At 44.7% G+C, this 22,842-nt stretch overlaps 1 protein-coding gene across 1 annotated transcript; it reads left to right on the forward strand.

The window, feature by feature from the left end:
• cpa6 (carboxypeptidase A6) lies at window positions 1–20,032 on the forward strand. Its single transcript, XM_083675059.1, has 11 exons — window positions 1–255; window positions 4,495–4,570; window positions 9,800–9,924; window positions 11,363–11,477; window positions 13,043–13,144; window positions 13,415–13,519; window positions 15,301–15,411; window positions 15,667–15,757; window positions 17,481–17,683; window positions 17,796–17,880; window positions 18,587–20,032. Exons 1-11 carry the CDS (start codon window positions 140–142, stop codon window positions 18,799–18,801), a joined length of 1,344 nt encoding a protein of 447 aa, XP_083531185.1. The 5' UTR covers window positions 1–139; the 3' UTR covers window positions 18,802–20,032.
• Window positions 20,033–22,842: the final 2,810 nt, after the last annotated feature.

A 22,842-nucleotide genomic window follows, 5' to 3' on the forward strand; every position in this document is an offset into this window, starting at 1 on the left:
GGACACTTTAAACCTGTTGACGGGAACATCCTTATTTTTAATCACAGTTTATATTCTTATTCAAAGTTGAGCTGCAGCCTGCAGAAAAATCATCTCGGAGGGCGAGAATCTCGCCTGTCATTATTTATTTTTGACCAGCATGGCACTGGGCGTTAGATGTCCATTTCGCGCCTGGGTTTTACTGGGTTGTGTGATAATCTTCAGCAACGTGCTAGGTCCCGTCGGTGGGTACCTCTACAACAACCGCTACGCAGGGTAAGGATTCTCATTAATGCGTGCGCCTTGTGACTGTGAGAGTAAGTTGAGTCCTAAGAGCTCTCATTCATGTTCAACCCTATGAGATAAAAACTCGAAAGCAGTACAGTGATCTGTATCTTCAGTTGGCTACTGAAACCAACATTATCTATACATCAAGGGGGGCTTATCAGGCGTCCTGTGTTGAAAGGAGGTATAATGTACAAAGTCTGTATGGCTAACATTTCTCATATATAAATATTCTCTTCTGGAGACATAACATGTTGTGTCTATAGGCCTACAGTAGGCCTACCTATTCATACATTTAGGACATATGGGTACACATGTTTTCTGATGGAAACTAGATAGAGCCTGTGTCTCTCATGTCATGGCACAGAGAGCAACTCTCTCATCCCTGCTGATAAGCACATTGGAGATGCAGCAACTGGCACTGGTAAACCAGTCACAACACAGAAATGTTTTTGATCACACACATCTTCCCCACCTCTAGTAAGGCATGTAATTTGCCTGCATCTCCGCTTGGAAATTGCCTCTCTGCTCCTGATCTCTGTGAATTGAACCTGGACACATACTGAGTCCATATCAGATCTTTCATAGTGTACCTGGTTGCCTTCTCACAAACACTGTAGTTGAAGGTTGTTTTGGGGGGTATGTTATCAATCCATAGACTGATTCAACTACCTTTCTGAACTCCGAGAGTTCTTAGGAACGAATGACGTTTTTTATATATATGTGTATATATATATATATTCCATTGCCAGTCATGGGCACTTCTGGGACATTTTTAGTCGTTAGCTTCTGGGGGAGTTTTTGGAGGCTCAGTGGGACCACCACTGCCGGAAAGACGCCCCTAGACCCCCCCCCCCCCCCCCCCCCTCTCTCTCTGTCTCTCTCTCTCTCTACTGCACCCTGGACCTGTTCCAAAGCTCTGCACCCCACCCAAGCCCCAGCTGCTCCACACAGACGATCCCTGCTTTTAACAAGGTAGGAAGCTGAGGGCAAGAAAGCAAAAGTCCCAACATGGAACACTGTAGGGATCTCTGTTCAGTTGAACATTCCATACGATGGTGGGTGTTGTCCCCATGTAGACGGATGAACCGCACAATGAACCCTTAGTCTTAAAGGTCTAAATGATCTCGTTTGTTCAACCTTGTATCATGTCTTTATTGTTGGTGAGGGCAAATTGGCTGAGCATGACCTTATACAGTACACACAGCTTAATTCTATATTGTGTTGCAGAAGCTCATAACCCTTCCCCCTCAACACAGAGAGTGACGTTAACAGAACCTGTGTGTCTCAGTATCCCAAAAGACTTTAGAAACAGAAGTGCTTTGTGTTTGAGGGCCGGTGGGTTCATTTAAACAGTTATTGTCACAAAAAGTGCTGAGGGAATCGTCAGACTGACAGCTTGAAGACAGCTTTAGTCCCGATAGAATGACACGCTGGCCCTGCTTGCAGCTACAGTAGATAGCTTTGAGGACTCAGAAGCCTCTGTTATGACAGACCGAGTCTGTGATCCATTGGGGATCGCCTGGAGATAAAAGATGACTCAATGTTGATGGCAATAGATGCCGCTTTCTGAAGTCATGCCTGATTGTAGCCATGGCGGATTGTTTAGACTTTCGAGAGTCCTCATTGCCATCAATAATGTATCTGTGAAGAAATGAGAGACGGTTAACATCTTGGTCTGTTGTTTTCAGAGACATAGTAGATTCAACAAAATAAAACAGTAAACAAATTTGTGCATTTGAAGTGTTTCCTGTGAAACCAGACAGGATTTGTACCTCCAGGTTCTCCTCTACTTTCCTTTAAAGGCCCTCAGAGTCTAACATGGGGAGTATTGAAGCTGCCTGTCACCTTGGCAGTTGGTGGCCTTTCTTCCTGCCGCTGGAGTTCAGGGGTGTGCTGCTGTCCCTTTGTCCCCCCTCCCTCTCTCACCCTTTAGTGGCCCTTTGTTGACGGGGGCCCAACTTCCTGTGTCACATTGTCAAAGACCAGGTGGAAAAAAGAGATGAAATGAGAGAGAGAGAGCGAGAAGGGCATGGAGAGGCAGAATGGGAGAAAGAAGGGACAGAGAGAATGGGAGAAAGAGAAATCGTGAGAGAGACACACACAGGGATGTTTGGGACAGTGAGGGAGAAAGAGGGTTTATGATGATTTGTAGCTAGTTCCCCTAGGGATGGTGGCTCCATGTGTGTATAGGTCTGGAGTATGGACACTCTATGTGTTGTAAATTCCATCACTCTATAGGGAGTTACCATTGTGTTGATCCATACCATCGATGGGAGCCTAGCATCGGGGCAATAAAGGGAGTGCAACATTCAGCACCTTCTCACCTTCTCCTGTGTGTGTGTGTGTGTGTGTGTGTGTGTGTGTGTGTGTGTGTGTGTGTGTGTGTGTGTGTGTGTGTGTGTGTGTGTGTGTGTGTGTGTGTGTGCGTGCGTGTGCGTGTGCGTGTGTGAGAGAGAGACAGAGAACAAGAGAGAGAAGGATACCCAGTGCTGCGTAGAGCCCTGCTCCTGATACACAGATACAGAATGCCAGGCTTTGTCTTTGTTTGTGTGTGTGTGTGTGTGTGTGTGTGTGTGTGTGTGTGTGTGTGTGTGTGTGTGTGTGTGAACGTTCGCTCATCAGCTGACACTGACAGATCCTTGGAGACTTATATGTAGGCTATCTTGTAAACACTCACAGGGGCCAGTGAGCCTGGTCAATGGGAATGTGTTTGTGTGTGCGGTACTGTACTTTGATACAATGACAAGCATTTGTGTGAAGTGTATACACAGTGTGCCAAATTGCATATAAGTGTAGGAAATTGGTTATAATACATGGAGGAATGTGTTGATAAATGAGCAATCGTAACCATCAGTAATCACTCTTTATAATCACTTTATATCACAATTAGTTACTCAGGTCATTGATTAAAATAAGTTGTTATTTATTATTTATAAATTATATTAAAATAAGAGTTATTTATCAAAAAAAGTAGTTATTGTATATATCATTGTATATATCAATCAAATAGTATTTAGTTAGATTATTGGTACTGATTGCTCTGAATGTCAGTGAGATATCATCAGATTCAGAACTGTGTTGCACACATAAATCTCGTAAGTGAGCTCGCTCTGTGTGGAGCGATTCAAAAGCCAAACTATGAAAGGAGATAGCTTTGGTGGTCCACATGGTGTTCACTAGCCAAACACAGAGGGCTACTGCAGTGGCTTGTCTTTGTTATGACCTTGTTGTCTTGATGTTATCATCAGTGTGAATCTATTCTCAGTGTGTCCTTTTGTATCCTATGAGTACAAGAAACTCGGGCAGGTGTAATACAGGTGAAATGAGGATTGAATAGTATTAGTAGTAGTATCTGACTCATCTGTTTTCCATGTGTACACCTGTCAGGATATCTGGGCTTCACCCACAGTCATGATTCATATACTACTGTATCTAGTGTCATGTTGTGGTCATAAAGGATACGATTCAAAATAGATTGTATGTTAATCTCCTGATTCTCACCTTTCTCTCTTAAAATCTGCATTGTAATAACAGACACCATGTCTCCTTTACCTGTATATGGAACACAGCACTCTGCAACATGATCCTACAATCAAGTGTCAGCCAGATTGTTCAACTCTGGTTTGACCTTGCCATCAATGCCACACGATAATGCAGGAACTACCCTTTCAGCCTTGAAACACCACTCCAGTCATTTCCCGGTCACTACAAAGAGACCTGCGTAAACCGTGACACTGTGGCAGAGATGTTTTTAAAGGATGTGCTTTTAGTTAAGTGTTTTTTCGAAATCCTGCGGAGCACTTTCATCTTGCTGTGGTTGTCTGTATAGGCGGGCAGATTATGTATGGTTACAGTACTGATGCAGTATGTGGACTATAAGAGGTTTTAACCACACAAGGGGAGGCTGGTGGAGGTAGAAATCGGAGGACAGGCTTATTGTAATGCATGGAATGGAATGAGGAATCGTGTTTGATACCATTCCTCATTCTATTCCATGCATTACAATGAGCCCATCCTCCGATTTCTATCCTCACCAGCCTCCACTGAACCCCACCCTAAGTACTCCCACTCTAAAGACTTTAGTTCACATCATGTCTCTATAAGTGGCAGCAGGCACTAAACCATTGGAATAGCTCAGGAGGAAAGTTTTTTCCCCTCAGCTGTAAACAACATTGTGACAAGCTGAAGAAATAACTAGGTACTGACATTATTATTCTGCTTTTACAGCGATCAAGTCTTCAGGATAACTCCCAGCAATAATGAGGAGGTTCAGCTGGTAAAGAAACTTCTAGGAAATCTCAGGGTAAGCTCCTATCTTTTATACTCTCTTTTACTCCCCCCCCCTCTTGTCCTCTCTCTCTCTCTCACACACACACATACACACACAGAAACACACACACACACACACACACACACACACACACACACACACACACACACACACACACACACACAGAGTCATCATCTCTGATTATGACACAGTGGCTGTAACGCCTCCCAGGCTGCTGTGGTACAGGGACGTGACAGAATGACAATGTGACAGAACCGCTGATCATATTTCTGCTTGTGAGCGAGAGTTATGAGATGAGGGGGATTACCGTGTCACAAGTGAATTATGCAGATTAAGCTGTCTCGGACATATCTGATTCCCAGATAGAGCTTATGCCCTCTCATATCATCTCATTGTATAGGGTGATTTATACTCAACTCACAGTTTGGCACAATCTACTTTCCACTGGGGGCGTTAGCTGATTAAGTATTTCGCAAATAGGTACCAGTAGAAATGCATTGCTAACATGGGCATTATGGAGGAGAGAGATCCCTGGTGAACTGGTGGGTGTGTAGTTTGAGCCGGAGGTGAGATTAGCACGTCTGGTTGTCTTTTGTCAGGTAGATATAGGTGGATTATGAGTGCTGTTACTGATGTCTGACAGACACACCCACAGTTGACCCCGTTTTATATCGTTTTTTACATCAGTGTCTCTCCACTTTGGTCTTGGGGAACCCCCAGGATGTGCAGGCTTTTGTTCCAGCCCAGAACGAACACGCCTTATTCAGCTACTTTTTTGAAGGGCTTGATGATTGGTTGAGATACTAATATGTTAGTGCTGGTCTGGAACAAAAGCAGTCGCTCTTCTACCCTTAACATTTCACCCTCACTCCAAACTGTCTGACAGGCTCAGTCAGAGTCAGCTTTCACAGAGCTCAAAAACACCCGCTCCTCACCCGAGTGTATGTGTGTGTGTGTGATAGATTCCCCTCATGTCCTCCCATGGGCCCAGTCTTCATGTGACACTCAGCAACTAGTCCCATCACAGGTGATGTGTGACATCCAGGGACCGGGTGGCAGAGTGACAGAGAGCCTGCGAGAGGGACAACGAGATAACAAGCAGCGAAGCATGGACATCTGCCACAGACAGAACATCTTCACTGAGTCACACTGAGAGATGTAGCCACCACAGTGTGTCTGGATGTTTGTGTGAGCGGCCCTTCCACTTCACTGAACACCTCAGTCTGAGAGAGGTTGGTGGAGGGAAGATGGAGGGCCCTTTATCTTTGCATTGCAGGCAGGGTTTATTTGGTTGGACGCTCGGTTTCACAGCTGAGAAAGATCAATGTTTCTGTTTACCAAGCTGGGGAAGAAAATATACACTGTTGCCATCTACGAGGAACTGTCACTCCAGTACCAACAGTCAAAGACCTTCCTTTGTTGATCTGTTGTACAGAGATGCAGACTGTGCTGTTGGGTAGGCTGCAGTGAGAGTGACACGTGGTTCATGGTCACTACCAGAGTTGGAGTCTCTCCTCAGGCATCTCCTCAATTCTCCATTCCAGTTGGGACTCATTACACAGCAATTGTGGGAAAAATGTGGACTTTCCCTGTACGTCGTATTCTATTTGAAGATGCCCTTTCACAGGAAGACCTGATGTTATTAGTATCCTATGAAAATAATGGCGGAACCCGAGCGGTCAAGGTTGTTTAGAAACTGGGTGGAAATGCACATTTGTATGCATTCCACTTTGTACGTCATGTTTGTTGGTTGTTTAGGGCTGTGTTGTGCAGTGGTTCACTATTTTGGCTGTGTTGGACCATATTTGGGACAGCAAGAGGCGTGCTTGGCCACGTTCAGATGTCTTTTTGGGCTGTGGCTGGTACTGAACCACTAAGAGAAACATGTCCCAGAGAGTGAAAAGAAAGATAGAGAGGGGGGGGGGGAGTAAATGGCCCTAATGGTAGTGATTTATGGTGATGAAAAACAGGGCAGTGTTTGGCTGTTGGTCTTGGTCTGGTCTGGGGATTTGTCTAAGGAGGGACGGTGGGTCTGGAGGTAGACTGAGAAGACGTAGGGACTTGTGTTTGGACAGCTGCTGTAGCGATGTGTTTTCATTAGCTTAGCCTCGCCGCGACGCCGCAGGAGCCAAAGTCACACTCTTCACCCTCAGGGAGGGAGAGGGGTCAGATGGAGATCTGACGTCCATTTAATGTCATATAAGAAACGTTGTCCATACAGCTACACAATTCGAGAGAATTATTCCTGAAGAAATTGTGTTGAATGAAAAGATGGCATACATTTCATCCCAATAAAACATTTAAAAATCAAACAGGATTAAGGGTAGTCGTAGTAGTGAGGGTGAAGAACATTTATAGGTACGAGTGGAGACGTCATGTGTCATGCTTTGACCTTTGTTGGTCAATGAAACCATTGAAAGCTATTATTATGGTCAATCTGTCTACTGTCACTTCTCTGGCATTACAAACACAGAGATAGAATTTCGCCTTAGTGGCCTCTAGGTAGCTTGTCTACAGTACGTCCCAGCACTGAACAGTTACTATTGCCCACTCGTTCTTTCCATGCATCTCTCCATACACACCATGATAAAACAACCTCAATTTATAACTATTTCATTACCACGAATAAAATCCTGTAAACAATCCAGAGATAAAGGATTGGAGTAATCTTATCCCGTGTGATAACGTTACCAAATAAAGCCCTTCAGTCAGCAAAGGAATGCATCTGTAGGAGCCATTAGTGTCAATAAATAGAGGAAACCTTGACTAGGATCTATGAGGGCTTTATTGGGAAGGAACCGTGTTATCTGATAGGGATGCTCTGGGGGCATTTGGGCATGTGCTGGTTGATTTGTTAGGCCAGCAAAGAAGCCATTATGTTGAAACGTTTACAGTAACAATGGTGCTCTCGGCCATTTGGAGGTTTAAGTTGGCTTTGAGTAGCCGAGTAAATTTGAGGACACCATACAATTTTCATGGTCAAAGAGTTGTTTTTTTAACCCATTATACTGTAGTGTTCTGTTTAGCGCTAAGTGGGTAGCATGATGTTCTGCAAACCATTGAAACCATGTCATCAATTAATAAGCATGTGTGCCAATCTGCAAGATTCCACCCCCTTGCTGAAAATGAGAGCCAGATGGTGCGGTGAGCTCTGAAACAGACACAGAAGCAGTCATTCCATTGTATTGTAATGTACAACCGTCATCACATTTGTAACATGCTGTAGCTAGCAGTGTCTCATCATCTTACAGGACAGTAGGTCATCTTTAGACAGAGTTAACCAGAGAAGAAGTATCATTGAACTAGGACTATACTAGCTGTCTGTGTAGCAGGGTTTACATATGGGTATTTATTCGGCTGTCTAGCGGCAGCTGGCTAATGAGCAGGTTATTTCAGCTAAAGCTAACAGTCCTATCTGTTGGCAGGCGTTGAAAGGAAAGGGCTTTGCCTGGTAACAGGGGGTCAAACAGCAGCAGGGTGTGTGTGATGATGATGATGTGGGAGGCGGTGGGAGGGCCGGGTCTATGGGCCGTTAACACTGTGTGTAGAGTCATCAACATTCCCTCCAAACACAGCCAACGAACGCACCCGTGGTCTGAGGGCACAGACTTACCGTACTCATAATATTAATGCTTATCTAAGCCCAAAGCCGTAATATTGTATTTATCTGGTTTTCACTCAATCACTCAGGATTCAAATGCCACATTAAAATAACAGGCCGAACCAATGTTAATAGTTTTACGCAAATGGGTGTGCTCCGATTTGTTATTGAACTGTTCCCGTACCCTGTGTGATTCCGGTCTGCTCAAATGTGTACTATGGAGAACAGTCTCAGATCGGAAAGTTTTTGCAGACTGCCATTATCACCATGTGTTCTAGTTAAAGTGGAACTATCTGCCTGGGTTTGTTAGCAGCAGGAAACTATAGGCATTTGTTCAGGAGATATGCCAGAGGCAGTTCTGTGTGTATGTGTGTGTGTGTGTGTGTGTGTGTGTGTGTGTGTGTGTGTGTGTGTGTGTGCGCACGCACACGTGGGAAGGGATGGCATGAAGCAAAGGCGAAGTAGGTGATAGCCTCGGGCCCTGCAATTGTCTAAAGGCCCCCAAATGAAATAGTCTATCATTCGGAACACTTGCTTAGCAGCAGAAAGTAGACAGAGAGAGAATTCACAGTTCAGAATCTCAGAGGGTAGTACAGGAATGAGTCTGAAAGAAGGCATCATCTTTCAGTATGTGTTCCTTGATCCAGCACATTATTTGACACACAACTCTCACGCATTGAGTGTGTCACACACACTCACGCCACACCTCGTATTTCTCACCCTTTGAAACCAAAAAAATGGTACTGCTTTTATTATTTACTGGAATTCTGTTATTCAGTTCAGTCTAGGCGCTTACAGGCCAGGGGTGGCAGCAATATTAGGTTGACCCATGAAACAATAGTCTCTTCCTTTGCCAACTGATGCTATGATAAGCACTGTTGTTGACTTTGAATTGCACTCTCTTATTTTATCTTAGAGAGCAATATTGTGACCCGGTGCTTTGGACCTCCTTACCGTAAGTTATTACCAGCACTGATATTTGTACAGGATTTAATGTCTTTTCCAAAGTATGAGAAAGTTTGGATATTCACAAGAACTTTCAACATCATCTTGGATGATGTGATGTGAAAATCAACAAATGTTTGAATAAGGTGTGTTAAGGTAAAATCAAGGTAATATAATATTAGAATGGAATGCAAGTAAAGACTTTCAATGGGAGTGCCGTGGCAGATTTTTGATATCTCACTCTTTGCTACAAAGAGAATTGTGTTATCGCAACTTAGTTGTTTTAGCTTTGTATAAAAAGGCAAGACCTTCTTTTCAAAAATAAATATTACAGATTTCATATTTTGCAGCTCAACTAGGTTCTTGTTTCTTACAAGAGAGGGCAGTACAGTAAAACTGGTTGTCAGGGCAGGATAGGACCAGTAAAGGACTGAGAATCTACCCTCGTGACTCCCTTGTGTTTTTAGAAAATGACAAGGGTTTGATTGGAGACATGGGCAGAGATTGGGAGCATGAGGGTTGGGGTTTGGGCCCCAAGTTAAGATCTCGCCTAGGGCCCGCCAGATGACTCGGCCGGACCTGTGTGTGTGTGTGTGTGTGTGTGTGTGTGTGTGTGTGTGTGTGTGTGTGTGTGTGTGTGTGTATGTGTATGTGTGTTTCACTGTGTCTGAATAAGTCTCTCTCTTGTGTCTCAGGTGGACCTGTGGCAGCCCAACAGTGCCTCTCTGATCAGACACAACGCCACAGTGGACGTACACGTGAGACACAACGACACGCCAGGGCTCCATGCACGGCTGCAACAGGAACACATTGACTATAAGTAAGGCACACACACACACACACACACACACACAGACACGCAAACGCACACACACACACACACACACACACACACTCTCCAACCCCCCTCTCCCTCCATAGGAAGAGGAACATCTATTGCTCAAAGGGTGTCCCGAAGTGCCCAGCTTTCCCCAGACCGATTATGATTTGCACATGCAAGGGGGTTCCATCCATATCCACTCCTCAAAGCACACACACACACACACACACACACACACACACACACACGCACACACACACACTTACATGGAGGCTCCATTTCCAGTTTGCTCCTTAAAGCAGGCCTTTCATCTCTCTACCCCATCAATCATCACAATCAGCGTTCAAAATATGGAGTTTTATCAAAGCAGCCACAGCCAGAAAGACTCCCATTGTCATTTATATCCTCAGGGAGGACTCTCTCTCTCTCTCTCTCTCTCTCTCTCTCTCTCTCTCTCTCTCTCTCTCTCTCAGACCATTCATAGATGTATATGTATTCCAGTGTGGCCAGTATACGTGATCTGAGACTGGTGGGCTTGTGTGTCTCAGCATATTAAGAGTTGGAGGGACTTTGAGGGATAATTTATACAGTGTGAGTCGGAAAGGGCCGTGGGGGGTGGTTTTTTATTGGGAGGGGGATAAAAGACTTAATTTCAAAGAGAAATAATGTTATGTTTTACCACACTCTTGATATGATTTGCGTATGTGTGATATCATGAAAGGGACTTGTTAGCAATGGTCGCTAGCAATATACTTGTTGACATACAAAACAGCAAAAAACTGTACATGAACTATCATTCAGATCTTCTAAGCGTATTTATACTTTCAAACCTGTCCGCAGTGTTCATGATTCATGATTCTGTTTTCAACTTTCAGCTGTTCTTATGATGTGTACAACGGTATTAAAACATGTTCCAAACGTATGCGTGTCGCATTTGACAAAACAGTGTCAATGAGGGATCTTTCAATGCATCACCGACTGTAAAGCTTTGAGAAAGGTTTCTTCAACATAGTTCCTCTCCATTTTATTTAGACATGCACAGAGGTCTCTATCATCACAATAGACCTGTCTGGAAGTCGTCTGGAAGGCGTCTGCTCACGCAAGGGCAAAGTCAACGTTAATGTCAGCTCACTGGAATAAGCACAATAACGATAAGAGCAAGGTCAAAGAAAAGACTCCTCGTGTTTGATGTTACAACGCCAAGCTGAATCACCAAGGACGTTTTCCTCAGACTCTGATGAGGGCCTTGAGAATATTTTAAATGAGAACCATCTGTGAAACTGATTAAAATCGGATGGAAAACCTGCTCTCAGACACAGCATACGGTAGATAACTGTTTTGCATGGAGTGATTAGATATGCAGGCAGCTCTGTAAAGGTTTGATGAGAAAACTCCCGACTGTCTGTCAGACTAAAGCCCATCTCCCTCCTCTCCACAGGGTGTTCATCTCCAATCTCCAGAAAGAAATTGAAAAGCAGACAGGATATCGCTCCTCCCGGAAGCGGAGGTCAGAGTTTCAGTATGACTATGAGGTGTACCACTCTCTGGAGGAGGTAGGGCATGATACCCAGTCTCTCTCTCTCTCTCCCTCTCTCCCACTCTCTCTCTCTCTCTCTCTCTCTCACACACACACACACACACACACACACACACACACACACACACACACACACACACACACACACACACACACACACACACACACACACCATACCTACACACACACACACAAAGACACACACCTTCACTACTAGTACTTGACTTCTCTAAAGACCCACACAGTAGAGGACAAAGCACTCTCATTTACTCCTCAGCTCACACACACACACACACACACATTCTCTCTCTCTCACTCACTGCAGCTCTGTGCAGACACACACACACCTCAGGGCTGTTTGTTTTCCCAGAGCAGCCAGGAGTCTTTGAGATGTGCATTTGCATTCAACCTCCTGAATCATGGATCTATCAAGGCCCAGTGCCAGGCCCGCATGCATTCCACACTCTCATAGGGGGATCCAGGGAGGCTTTCAGCAAGGCTGCCCTAACCCATCATTACCACCAGCTTTGAACCCCTCCTCACGCTCTCTCTCTCGCTCTCTGTCTCTTTTTCTCTCTCACGCACTCTCTCTCTCTCTCTCTCTCCTCTCGTCTTCTCTCTGCTCTTGTTCTCTCCCTCCCCCCCTCTCTTTCTCTCTATCACTCGCTCTCTCTTTCTTGTTCTCCCTCTCTCTCTCCTCTCTCTCTCTCTCTCTCTCTCTCTCTCTCTCTCTCTTTCTGCTCTTGTTCTCTCCCTCCCTCTCTCTCTCTCTCTCTCTCTCTCTCTCTCTCTCTTTCTGCTCTTGTTCTCTCCCTCCCTCTCTCTCTCTCTCTCTCTCTCTCTCTCTCTCTCTCTCTCTGCTCTTGTTCTCTCTTTCTCTCACACTCACACAGGGCTCATACAATCTCCCTCAGACACAGGCTTGCACACTCACTTATGCAAACATGTAGATGTGCTGTACACCAATACACACACACACACACACACACACACACACACCCAAGGATGTAGCATCTGTCTGTAGCATGTCATATCATACCATAACAAATACGTACTTTTCCATCACATCCGTGAAGAACCGTTAGATTAAACATCTGTAGAGAATAGGACATTTGGGTCAGGAAGAGAGAGAAAAGGGCTGATTTAGTGGGTGTCGGACCAGTTACTGAGCGTCAACAGAGTCCTAAACGAAGCCAGAGCCACCCCAGGATAAGCGTGTGTGGATCCCCACACGGAATCAGCATCGGCCAATTTACAACCACCACGCCGCTGCCTGGCGTGAAATGAGCTCTTTCACAGAGTTAAGAGTGTGACGTGTGGCCGTAGCGTTGAGGGATGGGCTGATAGGATGCCCGCCCTGGTGTGTCCTTATCTCAGAGAGTTACGAGAGGCTAATGGGTTTTTCTCTGATTGACGAGGACCATATGCCCAATATACCGTGTTATTGCTGTCACCAGCCTAATGAATGATCATGTGAGAGGATTTTGAACTTCTTTGCTGTGTGTGTTTTTGTGTGTGTTTTTGTGTGTGTGTGTGTGTGTGTGTGTGTGTGTGTGTGTGTGTGTGTGTGTGTGTGTGTAGATCCAGAGTTGGATGTTTGAGATGAACAGGACCCACTCCCATCTAGTGGACATGTTCTCCATAGGGAGGTCCTACGAGGGGAGGCCTCTCTATGTGCTTCAGGTAGGAGTGGGGGGGGGGGGCACACACACCACTCATGCATGCACTCACACACGTATGCACGCATGCATGCATGCACACACACACAATCACTCATTTGCATGCACACACACACACACACACACACACACACACACATACACAATCACTCATTTGCATGCACAAACACACGCACAGACACACACACACACACACACATACACAATCACTCATTTGCGTGCGCACACACACACACACCTCTGAAGTTGACTGACAGACGTCCTATCCTGTCAGCTAGGAAAGAGAACACGGCCCCATAAGAAGTCAGTGTGGATTGACTGTGGGGTCCACGCCAGGGAGTGGATCGGACCATCCTTCTGCCAGTGGTTCGTCAAAGAGGTAAGAGCCTTCCACCTCCCTAACCCGTCTCAGGCTCACAATAATAAACCTCTGTGTTTAACAATGCGTTGCACTGCAGTCAATGACTGGATGTGTACTGTGTCATAACGTAAACCATCCTGATTAGATGTTTGTGTCCTTGAACACATCCTGAATGATGGTCGAAAAAATGGAGGTCTGTTTCGGGTACTTAACCACTGCTATTAGCACCAGGCACACAGGCCTCTCTTTAGTTACACCTCCACCACAGCATATGTGTCAACATCTGTCCAAACAGTTGCAAAACTGTTTAGAGTGACCTTTGTTCTGGCGTCTTGAACGCCTCCCAGACATTTGGACTCCTCGTACTCTCAATGCAGGGATTCGCACACGGTACGAAATTGAGCTTGTGTTACTGTAACACAAACTCTCTCTCACACACACACACACACACACACACACACACACACACTAGGCATACACTCACACACTCTCACTTTCTCTTTCTCTCACGTACACACACACACACACATTCAACTGAATAGCCTCTGATAGTGCTGTGATAAGCGCTCCTGAGGACATGCTCTCTGCCTCTAGTGAACTCTGAGCCACATCACAGTCCGGTGGGAGAGTGAACCGTCACACACCATTAGGTCACCTCAAATCACCTTCAACCAGTAACATTGTTAGACCATAGCATGTAAAGACCATTTAGCAGGGGCATTCTGCTACTCAGACACCAAAGGAGCGACACAGTTGTATGAGGGCATGTGTGTGTGTGAGAGAGAGAGAGAGAGAGAGAGAGAGAGAGAGAGAGAGAAATGGTCAAAGCAAGGGGAGGGGGGTAGATTGAGAGGTTACAAGAATGACAGAGGGAGTTGTTGTGTGAGAATGAGCGAGAGAAACAAATGAAAGATAAAAAATAGAGTGACATGGAGGCAGAAAGAGAGAGTGTGGGGGGTGGTGGTGGTGGTGGTGGTGGTGGTGGTGGTGGTGGTGGTGGTGGTGGTGGTGGTGGTGGTAGTGCACAGGTGGTGTGTGACCCCCCCCCTCCCCATACCTGTGAGTGTGAGTCAGTGCAGTAGAGTAGTTGCTCCATTTGGCCACCGGAGGGCAGAACTCTGTCTCTGTACTAAAGCAGATTAACCTTGGGCTGAGCCTGATTACAGAGCAGGTATTACCCCACTCCCAATCTGCTCTCTCTCCCTCTCTCTCTCTCGCTCTCTCCCCCATACTCCACTGTAGCCTGCAGGCTATTCATTAGCCTAATACTATGGATGAGGGATAACTATCTGCTGAGCTACGACAGTGATAGCGTATACACACAGGTGTGTGTTCTCTGTCTCGGTCATCTATTAAGCCACTGACAGTCTGTTCTGTCTAGTCCCAGTGCTGGTGGTGTCACAGGTGTGTGTTCTCTGTCCAGGTCATCTATTAAGCCACTGACAGTCTGTTCTGTCTAGTCCCAGTGCTGGTGGTGTCACAAACATGTTGTCTGTTGGGTACGCTAGCTAGCATGATGATGGTCAGTTGCTCCTCTCATGACGGAAGTTCAACGCACTTTATTCCTCGTCATACCGTAGTTCACGATGAGTCTTTTTTTATTGAGTTGACTTGAACACGTTTCATTTCATCTTGGTTTGGTTTCATTTGTTTAGCGGAGGACGCTGACGGATCTGTGATGGTGTACGTGATGTGTTGTTAACCCTAACCCTAACCCTAACCCTAACCCTAACGTGATGTGTTGTTAACCCTAACCCTAACCCAAACCCTAACCCTAACGTGATGTGTTGTTACCGTAGGCGCTGCACTCCTACCCGTACGACTCTGTGATGAGACGTCTGATGAACCAGCTGAACTTCTACATCATGCCTGTGTTCAACGTAGATGGGTACCACTACAGCTGGACCACGGTGACTCTCCCCTCTCTTGCAGACACTCCCCTCTAGGTTTAGTTGGTAGAAGAACCCTTGTATCGAATAAGGTCTATATAATAATAATAATAATAATAATACTCTCTCTTAAGGCAGAAATAATGGCTAAAGTGTAATAACTGGGTCCTGTCCTGTTCAACTCTGTTGTTAGAAGATGAACATTTCTTCAGTACATTCAATCATTGATAGTTTCAATGTGTCATTGGATTGACCATGTCATTGTTCTGTACCAAGGACCGCTTCTGGAGGAAAACACGGTCAAAAAACGCCAAGTACCACTGCCGGGGTGTGGACGCTAACAGGAACTGGAAGGTGAAGTGGTGTGGTGAGTTTGATGAATGTGTTCTCACCTTTCTATGAGGACTAGAACCCAATGAGATGGAAAAGGATGAACAGAAAAAAAAGAAATGCTCAAAGATAGAACTGGCAGTTCAATCTGCCATGTCCTTTGGAAATTGATCGGGAGACAGGTGTGTGTGTGTGTGTGTGTGTGTGTGTGTGTGTGTGTGTGTGTGTGTGTGTGTGTGTGTGTGCTTGTTTATATGTACTGTATAAATGCCCCCCCCCCCCTCTCTCTCTCTCTCTCTCTCGCGCGCGTGCTCTCTCTTCTGGTGTCTTCCCCCACTGCTTGGAGATGAGTCTCCTGGTGCTATGCCTGCCTAATTAGTGTAAGCTGTGGATTAAATGTTTGTGTGGTGACAACTCCCTCTGTTTGATGTGATGCTGGTAACGTGGGTGTGGGGCTGGGAGGGTCTTCTGGGGCACGCCTGCTCAATCATCATCTCTCAGGGAGGGAGGTGTGCTCTCATAGGCTAATTGCAGTCTGTCATGAGAAAAGATTGGATATTTATGGCAATGAGAGAGAACTGAGATGAAGATGATGAGAGACAGAGAGAAAGAGAGAGAGAGAGAGAGAGAGAGAGAGAGAGAGAGAGAGAGAGAGCATGTGGCACTGATTATCTCTAAGGCCTGTATGAGACACTGGTTGCGGGTTTCATTGATTCACCAAAAGAATCATAAATGTTTTGTATCTGTTGCGTTGGATTGAAGAGCACTGTAGCTCTCTAGCACCCCCTGAAGGCAGGCTGGCTTACAGGAAACACTGCCTGGCCCGTTACCTTGTGCTTCTTTCATAACTCCCTGGGTACTAAACCTGTTGTGTACAGGTACGGTACGTTGGCCAGGACTAGATTTTAGTACTGACTCTGGGGCCAGTGGGAGCCAGTCATAAAACACACACACACTGCAAAACACAGACATTGTGTACAGCAGGGAGGCAGAAATCGGAGGACGGGGTCATTGTAATGCATGGACTGGAATGAGGAATGGTATCAAGTGCTTTCCTGACACCATTCCTCATTCCAGTCCATGCACTACAATGAGCCCGTCCTCCGGTTTCTGCCTCCACCAGCCTCCACTGATGTATAGGGTATTCATTATGGAATGACAACCACATGATTATAGGGCTCTGCTTAGCGTTAGCATTTGTCATTATGGCACAGAATGGGAGGGGAACCATAAATCAAACTATAAGTGTGGTAGAGGTATTTTCTTCAACACAGTGTGTATTAATGATTTAACCTACAGCCATTTGTTGTCTAAGAATATAGAATAGGTTGTTTGTTTGAAACCTTCTCTTCAGATTGGGACCAATCGCACATTCTAAAGGGCAGATAATACCAGGGGTAATTTACAGGCTAATTGTTGTTGTGTGTTTAGAATATGCAAATAAAACCAGTTTGAGACATTGGCAAAATGGCGAGAGGTGTTGTCTACATCTTGTGAGCTGTCAAAGCTCTCCTAGAGGAGTTCTGTCAACATTTATTTGCAGGCAACAACAGTATGACAGTTGGTCCCAACAAACTTTTTGCGCAAAATGGGATTGATGCGGTTCAGACGACTAAATAGATGTCCCACTGTGGTCCCCGGTGTGTTCCTTATACAGTTTACAATTGATTACTTTAGCGGACACTGTTTTAATTGCATTCAAATGAAGACACTGAAACAAACAACCACATAATGGGATTTTTGAAAATATTTTTTCTCAGAGGAGGGGGCTTCCTCCCACCCCTGTGATGACACGTACTGTGGACCCTTCCCCGAGTCCGAACCGGAGGTCAAGGCCGTCGCCAAGTTCCTGCGCAAGCACAAGAAGAGAGTCAAAGCTTACATCTCCATCCATGCCTACGCCCAAATGCTGCTCTACCCATACTCCTATAAATACGCCACCATCCCCAACTTCAGCTGTGTGGTGAGAGACAGTGTTCTCCCTGACCAGAATCAATCAAAAATGTCTCTGTCTATCTGGTTTTTATATGAGTTCAAGTGATTGACAGGCTGGAGATGTGTTGTCCCTCTTACAGGAGTCAGCTGCCCATAATGCAGTGACAGCCCTGTACTCTGCCTATGGAGTGAGGTACAGATATGGACCAGCCTCCACCACTCTGTGTGAGTTACACATCTCCTCCTCCTCCTCCTCCTGCTCCTCCTCCTCCTCCTCTTCCTCCTCCTCCTTCTCCTCCTCTTCTTCTTCCTCTTCTTCTTCCTCCTCCTCCTCATCCTCCCCCTCCTCCTCCTCTTCCTCCTTTTCTTCCTCCTCCTTCTCTTCCTCTTCCTCCTCCTCCTCTTCCTCCTCCTACACCCTACTCTAGCTCCACCACACTGTGTGAGTTACATACCTCCTCTTCCTCCTCCTCCTCCTCCTCCTCCTCTTCCTCTTCCTCTTCCTCCTCCTCCTCCTCTTCCTCCTCCTCCTCCTCTTCCTCCTCCTACACCCTACTCTAGATCCACCACTCTGTGGTTACATCAGTTTAGCCCATGTCAAGTGCCATAATACCTGGTCGGAGATTATCTGTCTCATTAAATGGTTTGAAAGTGAACACCACATGTTTTGATATCACGCGACCCCCGGAGAATAGCAGTGATTCACATTGAGCTCTAGTTGTGCATTTCCAGCAGGTCGCGTTGCTAGGTACGTCGTTACGCAAATGACCAATACCTTTGATTTAGTATCATACTCAAGTATGATTAAGAATTTATACAGTATTTCATTGTTTGTTCATGTGTTGTGGGAGCTTGTAAAAAGTGTGAATTGGGCATTATATTCAGCTTTTATTTATAGTTTTATTGGTTATGGTTCTCTCCTTCCCCACAGATGTTAGCTCAGGCAGTTCCATGGACTGGGCCTATAGGAATGGGATCCCATATGCCTTTGCCTTTGAGCTGAGGGACACAGGCTACTTTGGCTTCCTGCTCCCGGAAGCCCTGATCAACCCCACCTGCACTGAGACCATGAGGGCTGTGAAGACAATCTCCTCAGGCCTGCTGAAGAAGTGTGAGACGGACAGAGAGAAATTCCCATATATATGATACCATCTCAATCTATCCAATCACGTTGTCTACAACTCATCTTTACTGTTTCTAGAAGATGGCATTTGGACCTGTTTTTCAGGCAGAGACCTTACAAGGACAAGAGCCTCATGGTGGCCTTTTTATTGGTTGTATTATATGATATAGAGGACTTGTTTTACTTTTTAAAGCTATGTGATATAGAAATATAGGTGTTGGGTCATTGTGCCAAAAAATCTATACTAAAATATGTGTCATGCAAGCCTTGTTGTTTACCTGAGAGTGGCCGCACTCTATTTCATGTCTAGGAGAAGTTGGCACTTCATTATGTCTTCAAACAGCTGCAAAGATACCGTTTTTTAAAGTCATATCGCCTCAGATTACATACTATCTTGACCATGTGTTATCAACTCTTTGATAACTCCTTTCTGCACTTTTCTGCAGTTTCAACAGACTTCCTTTGTCCCAATATTACTGTTATTACACAGCACTTTACAAGGGAAAGGTCTCACATCTTACTGTTCATTTCTTATTGTTCTTAACTATCTGGAGCACCACAGGTTAAAACATGTGTGACATACATAGATGTGTGCACCACATATCTAGAATGTCTCCCAAAGATATTGTAAATTGTGGCAGAACAGAGCGTGATAGCAATGGGTATATACAGTCGACCCATGTATTTATGTCAATATGTGTCATACAGTCTTATTTGAGTAGTCTGATGTGAGATTGTGTTTACTGTTGGTCAAATGTTGTATGAATTACAGATTGGTGGAGAGTTCTCCCAGTGAGTCATTGTGTCCAGTATTGTGAGTGTGTCTGGAGGTCCAAATACACTCAACAGCCATGTGACATTCACCTCAAATTACCTCTCTAGGCTCACCCTTTGAAGAACAAGACTCACTCCCTTCTCCATGTTAGGGAGCAGAAACCTGGGTTCATCCTAAATGGATATACCCCTCCTGAGAGCCATGACAGAGTGAGCTGCAAACAGGAGACACAACAGTTACTTCAGACTTCAAAGTATTCTTCATAGGAGTGAAAAGCAGTAACAAGGATGGTTAGTTCATTATAAACCAACTGCTTTCATACTGACTGGACACTCTTCCTATTTTTTTATTGCTCCCTTATTTTGTCAGGGCTAAGGGAGACATTTAATTTCCCCTAAGGACTCTCTTCCAAATGTTTACTTTTTATATAAAATGTACAAATTACAGTTTGATAAAAATGTAATAAAAGTTGAAACACGCATGCTCGTAATATGTTCATTGTGTTATTATCGTGACAACCAGAAACTCTCAGTAGTGTCACAATAATGTGTTCTTTTGCAGTTTAGTAAAGAAAACAATCATTTATTTGAAGGGATGAGGGAAAACCTCAAGAGAGTAAAAGAAAACTATATTGGACTAATATTTTCCAATACTTTTGCTTTCCCTTTTAGATTTATGGTAAGCCTGCTATTGCCATTTTCATATAAATGAGAATTGCCTGTTATGTTGATGTCTCCCTTGAAGTCTAGCTCTGTTTTTAACAATTCATTTTAACAACACTTGGAGCACTGTGTCTCTGGTACTTCAGACTTCAATCCTTATTTCATTTTCAACATGATGTTTTATGCAACGAGTTATCAGGATTGGTGCCACTTTCCAAATTGATTCAATACCGCCACCAACACAAACACAAATGTAAAAGCATGCCTGTGTTGTTGGTTTAGTCTGTTCCTTGTCTGTCCATTTGCCAGGCATGCTGTAACAGGCACAGAGCTCTGCCCGCCACCAACACAGCTGTCTCGTCATTAGGCTGTCATCAAATATAACATATCAATCATACCCATCTCTTTGTGTGAACACTCCCTTAGAGAAAACTGAGACTAAGAATGCAGTAGGAGTCTCCCGCATGCCGCCCACCTGGGTGCAAAGTGTGAGCAATGACTTTGGAAAAGCAAGAGACTGAGATGCTCACTGGTGTAAGAAAAGGCAACAGTGAGCTATAATGCTAGGCTAATGCTCGGCTAACACCATATTCTCTCTCTCTGTCTCTCTGTCTCTCTCTCTCTCTCTCTCTCTCTCTCTCTCTCTCTCTCTACATGTAGTATTAGCTGAATATCAAACACAAAGAGGTAATAAGGCCACCTTCAAAAGCAGCACTTTGTTGCCGGAGAGCATTTAGCTTGAACTAGCGATCAAGTACTCTATTTCATACTGCCTTTACAAGTAAACAACGCCATGTTTCTTTTCAACACTGCAGACCAAGTGAAGCAACACATTCCCTCTGATGAAACAGGCTGATTGCAAAGTCAAAAAAGAGGGAGGATTTACTGTGAGAAACACAAACTTGTTTGTTAGATATCATCCAACAAGGCATTACAGGACTGAAATGATTAACTTGCAAATCTTTTTTTACAAATCACTTAGATTTGCACTGATGCAAAAGATGTCTCCTGTTGGTCATGCACAGTCATGACTGTACCTCCCACACATATTATACATAACGTTGTATTATACTGCAGCCTCTGTGTTGTCTATCTGGTCACATTGATATACACTCATTGAACACTTTATTAGGAACACTATACTAATACTGGGTAGGGCCTCCCTTTGCTCTCAGAACAGCTTCAATTCTTCGTGGCATTGATTCCACAAGATGTTGGAAACATTCCTTTGAGATTCTGGTCCATGGTGACATGATTGCATCACGCAATTCCTGCAGATTTTTCAGGTGCACTTTCAAGTTGGGAATCTCCCGTTCTATCACATCCCAAAGGTGTTTTATTGCATTCAGATCCGGTGACTGGGAAGGCCACTGAAGAACACTGAACTCATTGTCATGTTCATGAAACCAGTTTGTGACGACTTTTGCTTTGTGACATGGTGCATTATCATGCTGGAAGTAGCCATTAAAAGATGGGTAAATTGTGGCCATGAAGGGATGCACATGGTCAGCAACAATACTCAAATAGGCTGTGGCATTCAAACGATGATTGTTTGATTGGTATTAACGGGCCCAAATTGTGCCGAAAAACATTCCCCACACCATTCCACCACCTCCACCATGAGAAGGTGTACAGGTGTTCCTAATAAAGTGTTAAGTGAGTGTATATGGTGATGAATGTACAGTAGAGGTCCCTACCATGCTGGAAACAAATTCCACCAACCTTGGTTGTGTGCCAATGAAACAATCTTTTATCTTGTATCTTGTGGAAATCTAGAACTTAGAAGTAATCTGGTTGGACCGGTTCTGAGAGGTTTAAACCGGTCTGAGTCCCCTCTGGTTGAGTGAACCACAGTGGCCTTTTGGTTCCCAGAGGGGGACTCTGTCCAGCGCAGCATGCCTGAGTGGAGATGTCCAAACACATGGCCATGCTGACGGTGTATACTGTATGACCTATCAGATGTTAACATGCATGGCCTCAGATTAAATGTTAGATAATGGATACACAGAGTCCCCAGCCCTTATGTGCCTAGAGAAGATGCTGTTGTGCATACTCAAAAAACTGGCAACTCCAGAATTATTCAACACATCTATTCATATAGTTTTCAAAGCGGTGCCTTTTTCAAAATCACTTCATGAGCACCGAGTGTAAACACACATTAAGTAATCACACACTTCCACAGCCTCCGTCTCACCAGATGCTGTCACTTACACTGATATCTTTACAAGTGGAGTAATTGATAGGCACATCATCACTCAAGCCAACATAAAACATTTCATCTGTCATTGTCACTGATGTCATCTTCACAGCGCATTGCAATGTTTTTGCTGCTGCTGCTGCTGTTGTTGTTGTTTTTGCTTTGAAAGTGGTTTGAAACACGTATATATGCCTCATGTTCGTGCCTCATATATTGTTGCACCAATGACAACAGAGGAACAGACAGGACAGTCACATAAACATTTTCATTCAACCCAACACATCCAGATAGACTACACTGTCATTGTATTTGATACAATAGCACAATGTACTATTATGCAACAGTTGCATAATACCATATAGGCCCTGCAATAAAAGCACATTATTTTTGAATGACTATAATGTTTCTTGTGTCAAGACAACTTTTTTGT

This window comes from Argentina silus (assembly GCF_951799395.1).
Source record: "Argentina silus genome assembly, chromosome: 1".
Classification (NCBI taxonomy): Eukaryota; Metazoa; Chordata; class Actinopteri; order Argentiniformes; family Argentinidae; genus Argentina; species Argentina silus.

Excerpts from the sequence above, each read along its gene's own strand:
- cpa6 (XM_083675059.1), top strand. The coding sequence starts at position 140 with ATGGCACTGGGCGTTAGATGTCCATTTCGCGCCTGGGTTTTACTGGGT. Across the intron at positions 11,478-13,042 it reads TGTACCACTCTCTGGAGGAG|ATCCAGAGTTGGATGTTTGA; the intron begins GTAGGGCATGAT and ends GTGTGTGTGTAG. Across the intron at positions 15,412-15,666 it reads ACCACTACAGCTGGACCACG|GACCGCTTCTGGAGGAAAAC; the intron begins GTGACTCTCCCC and ends TTCTGTACCAAG.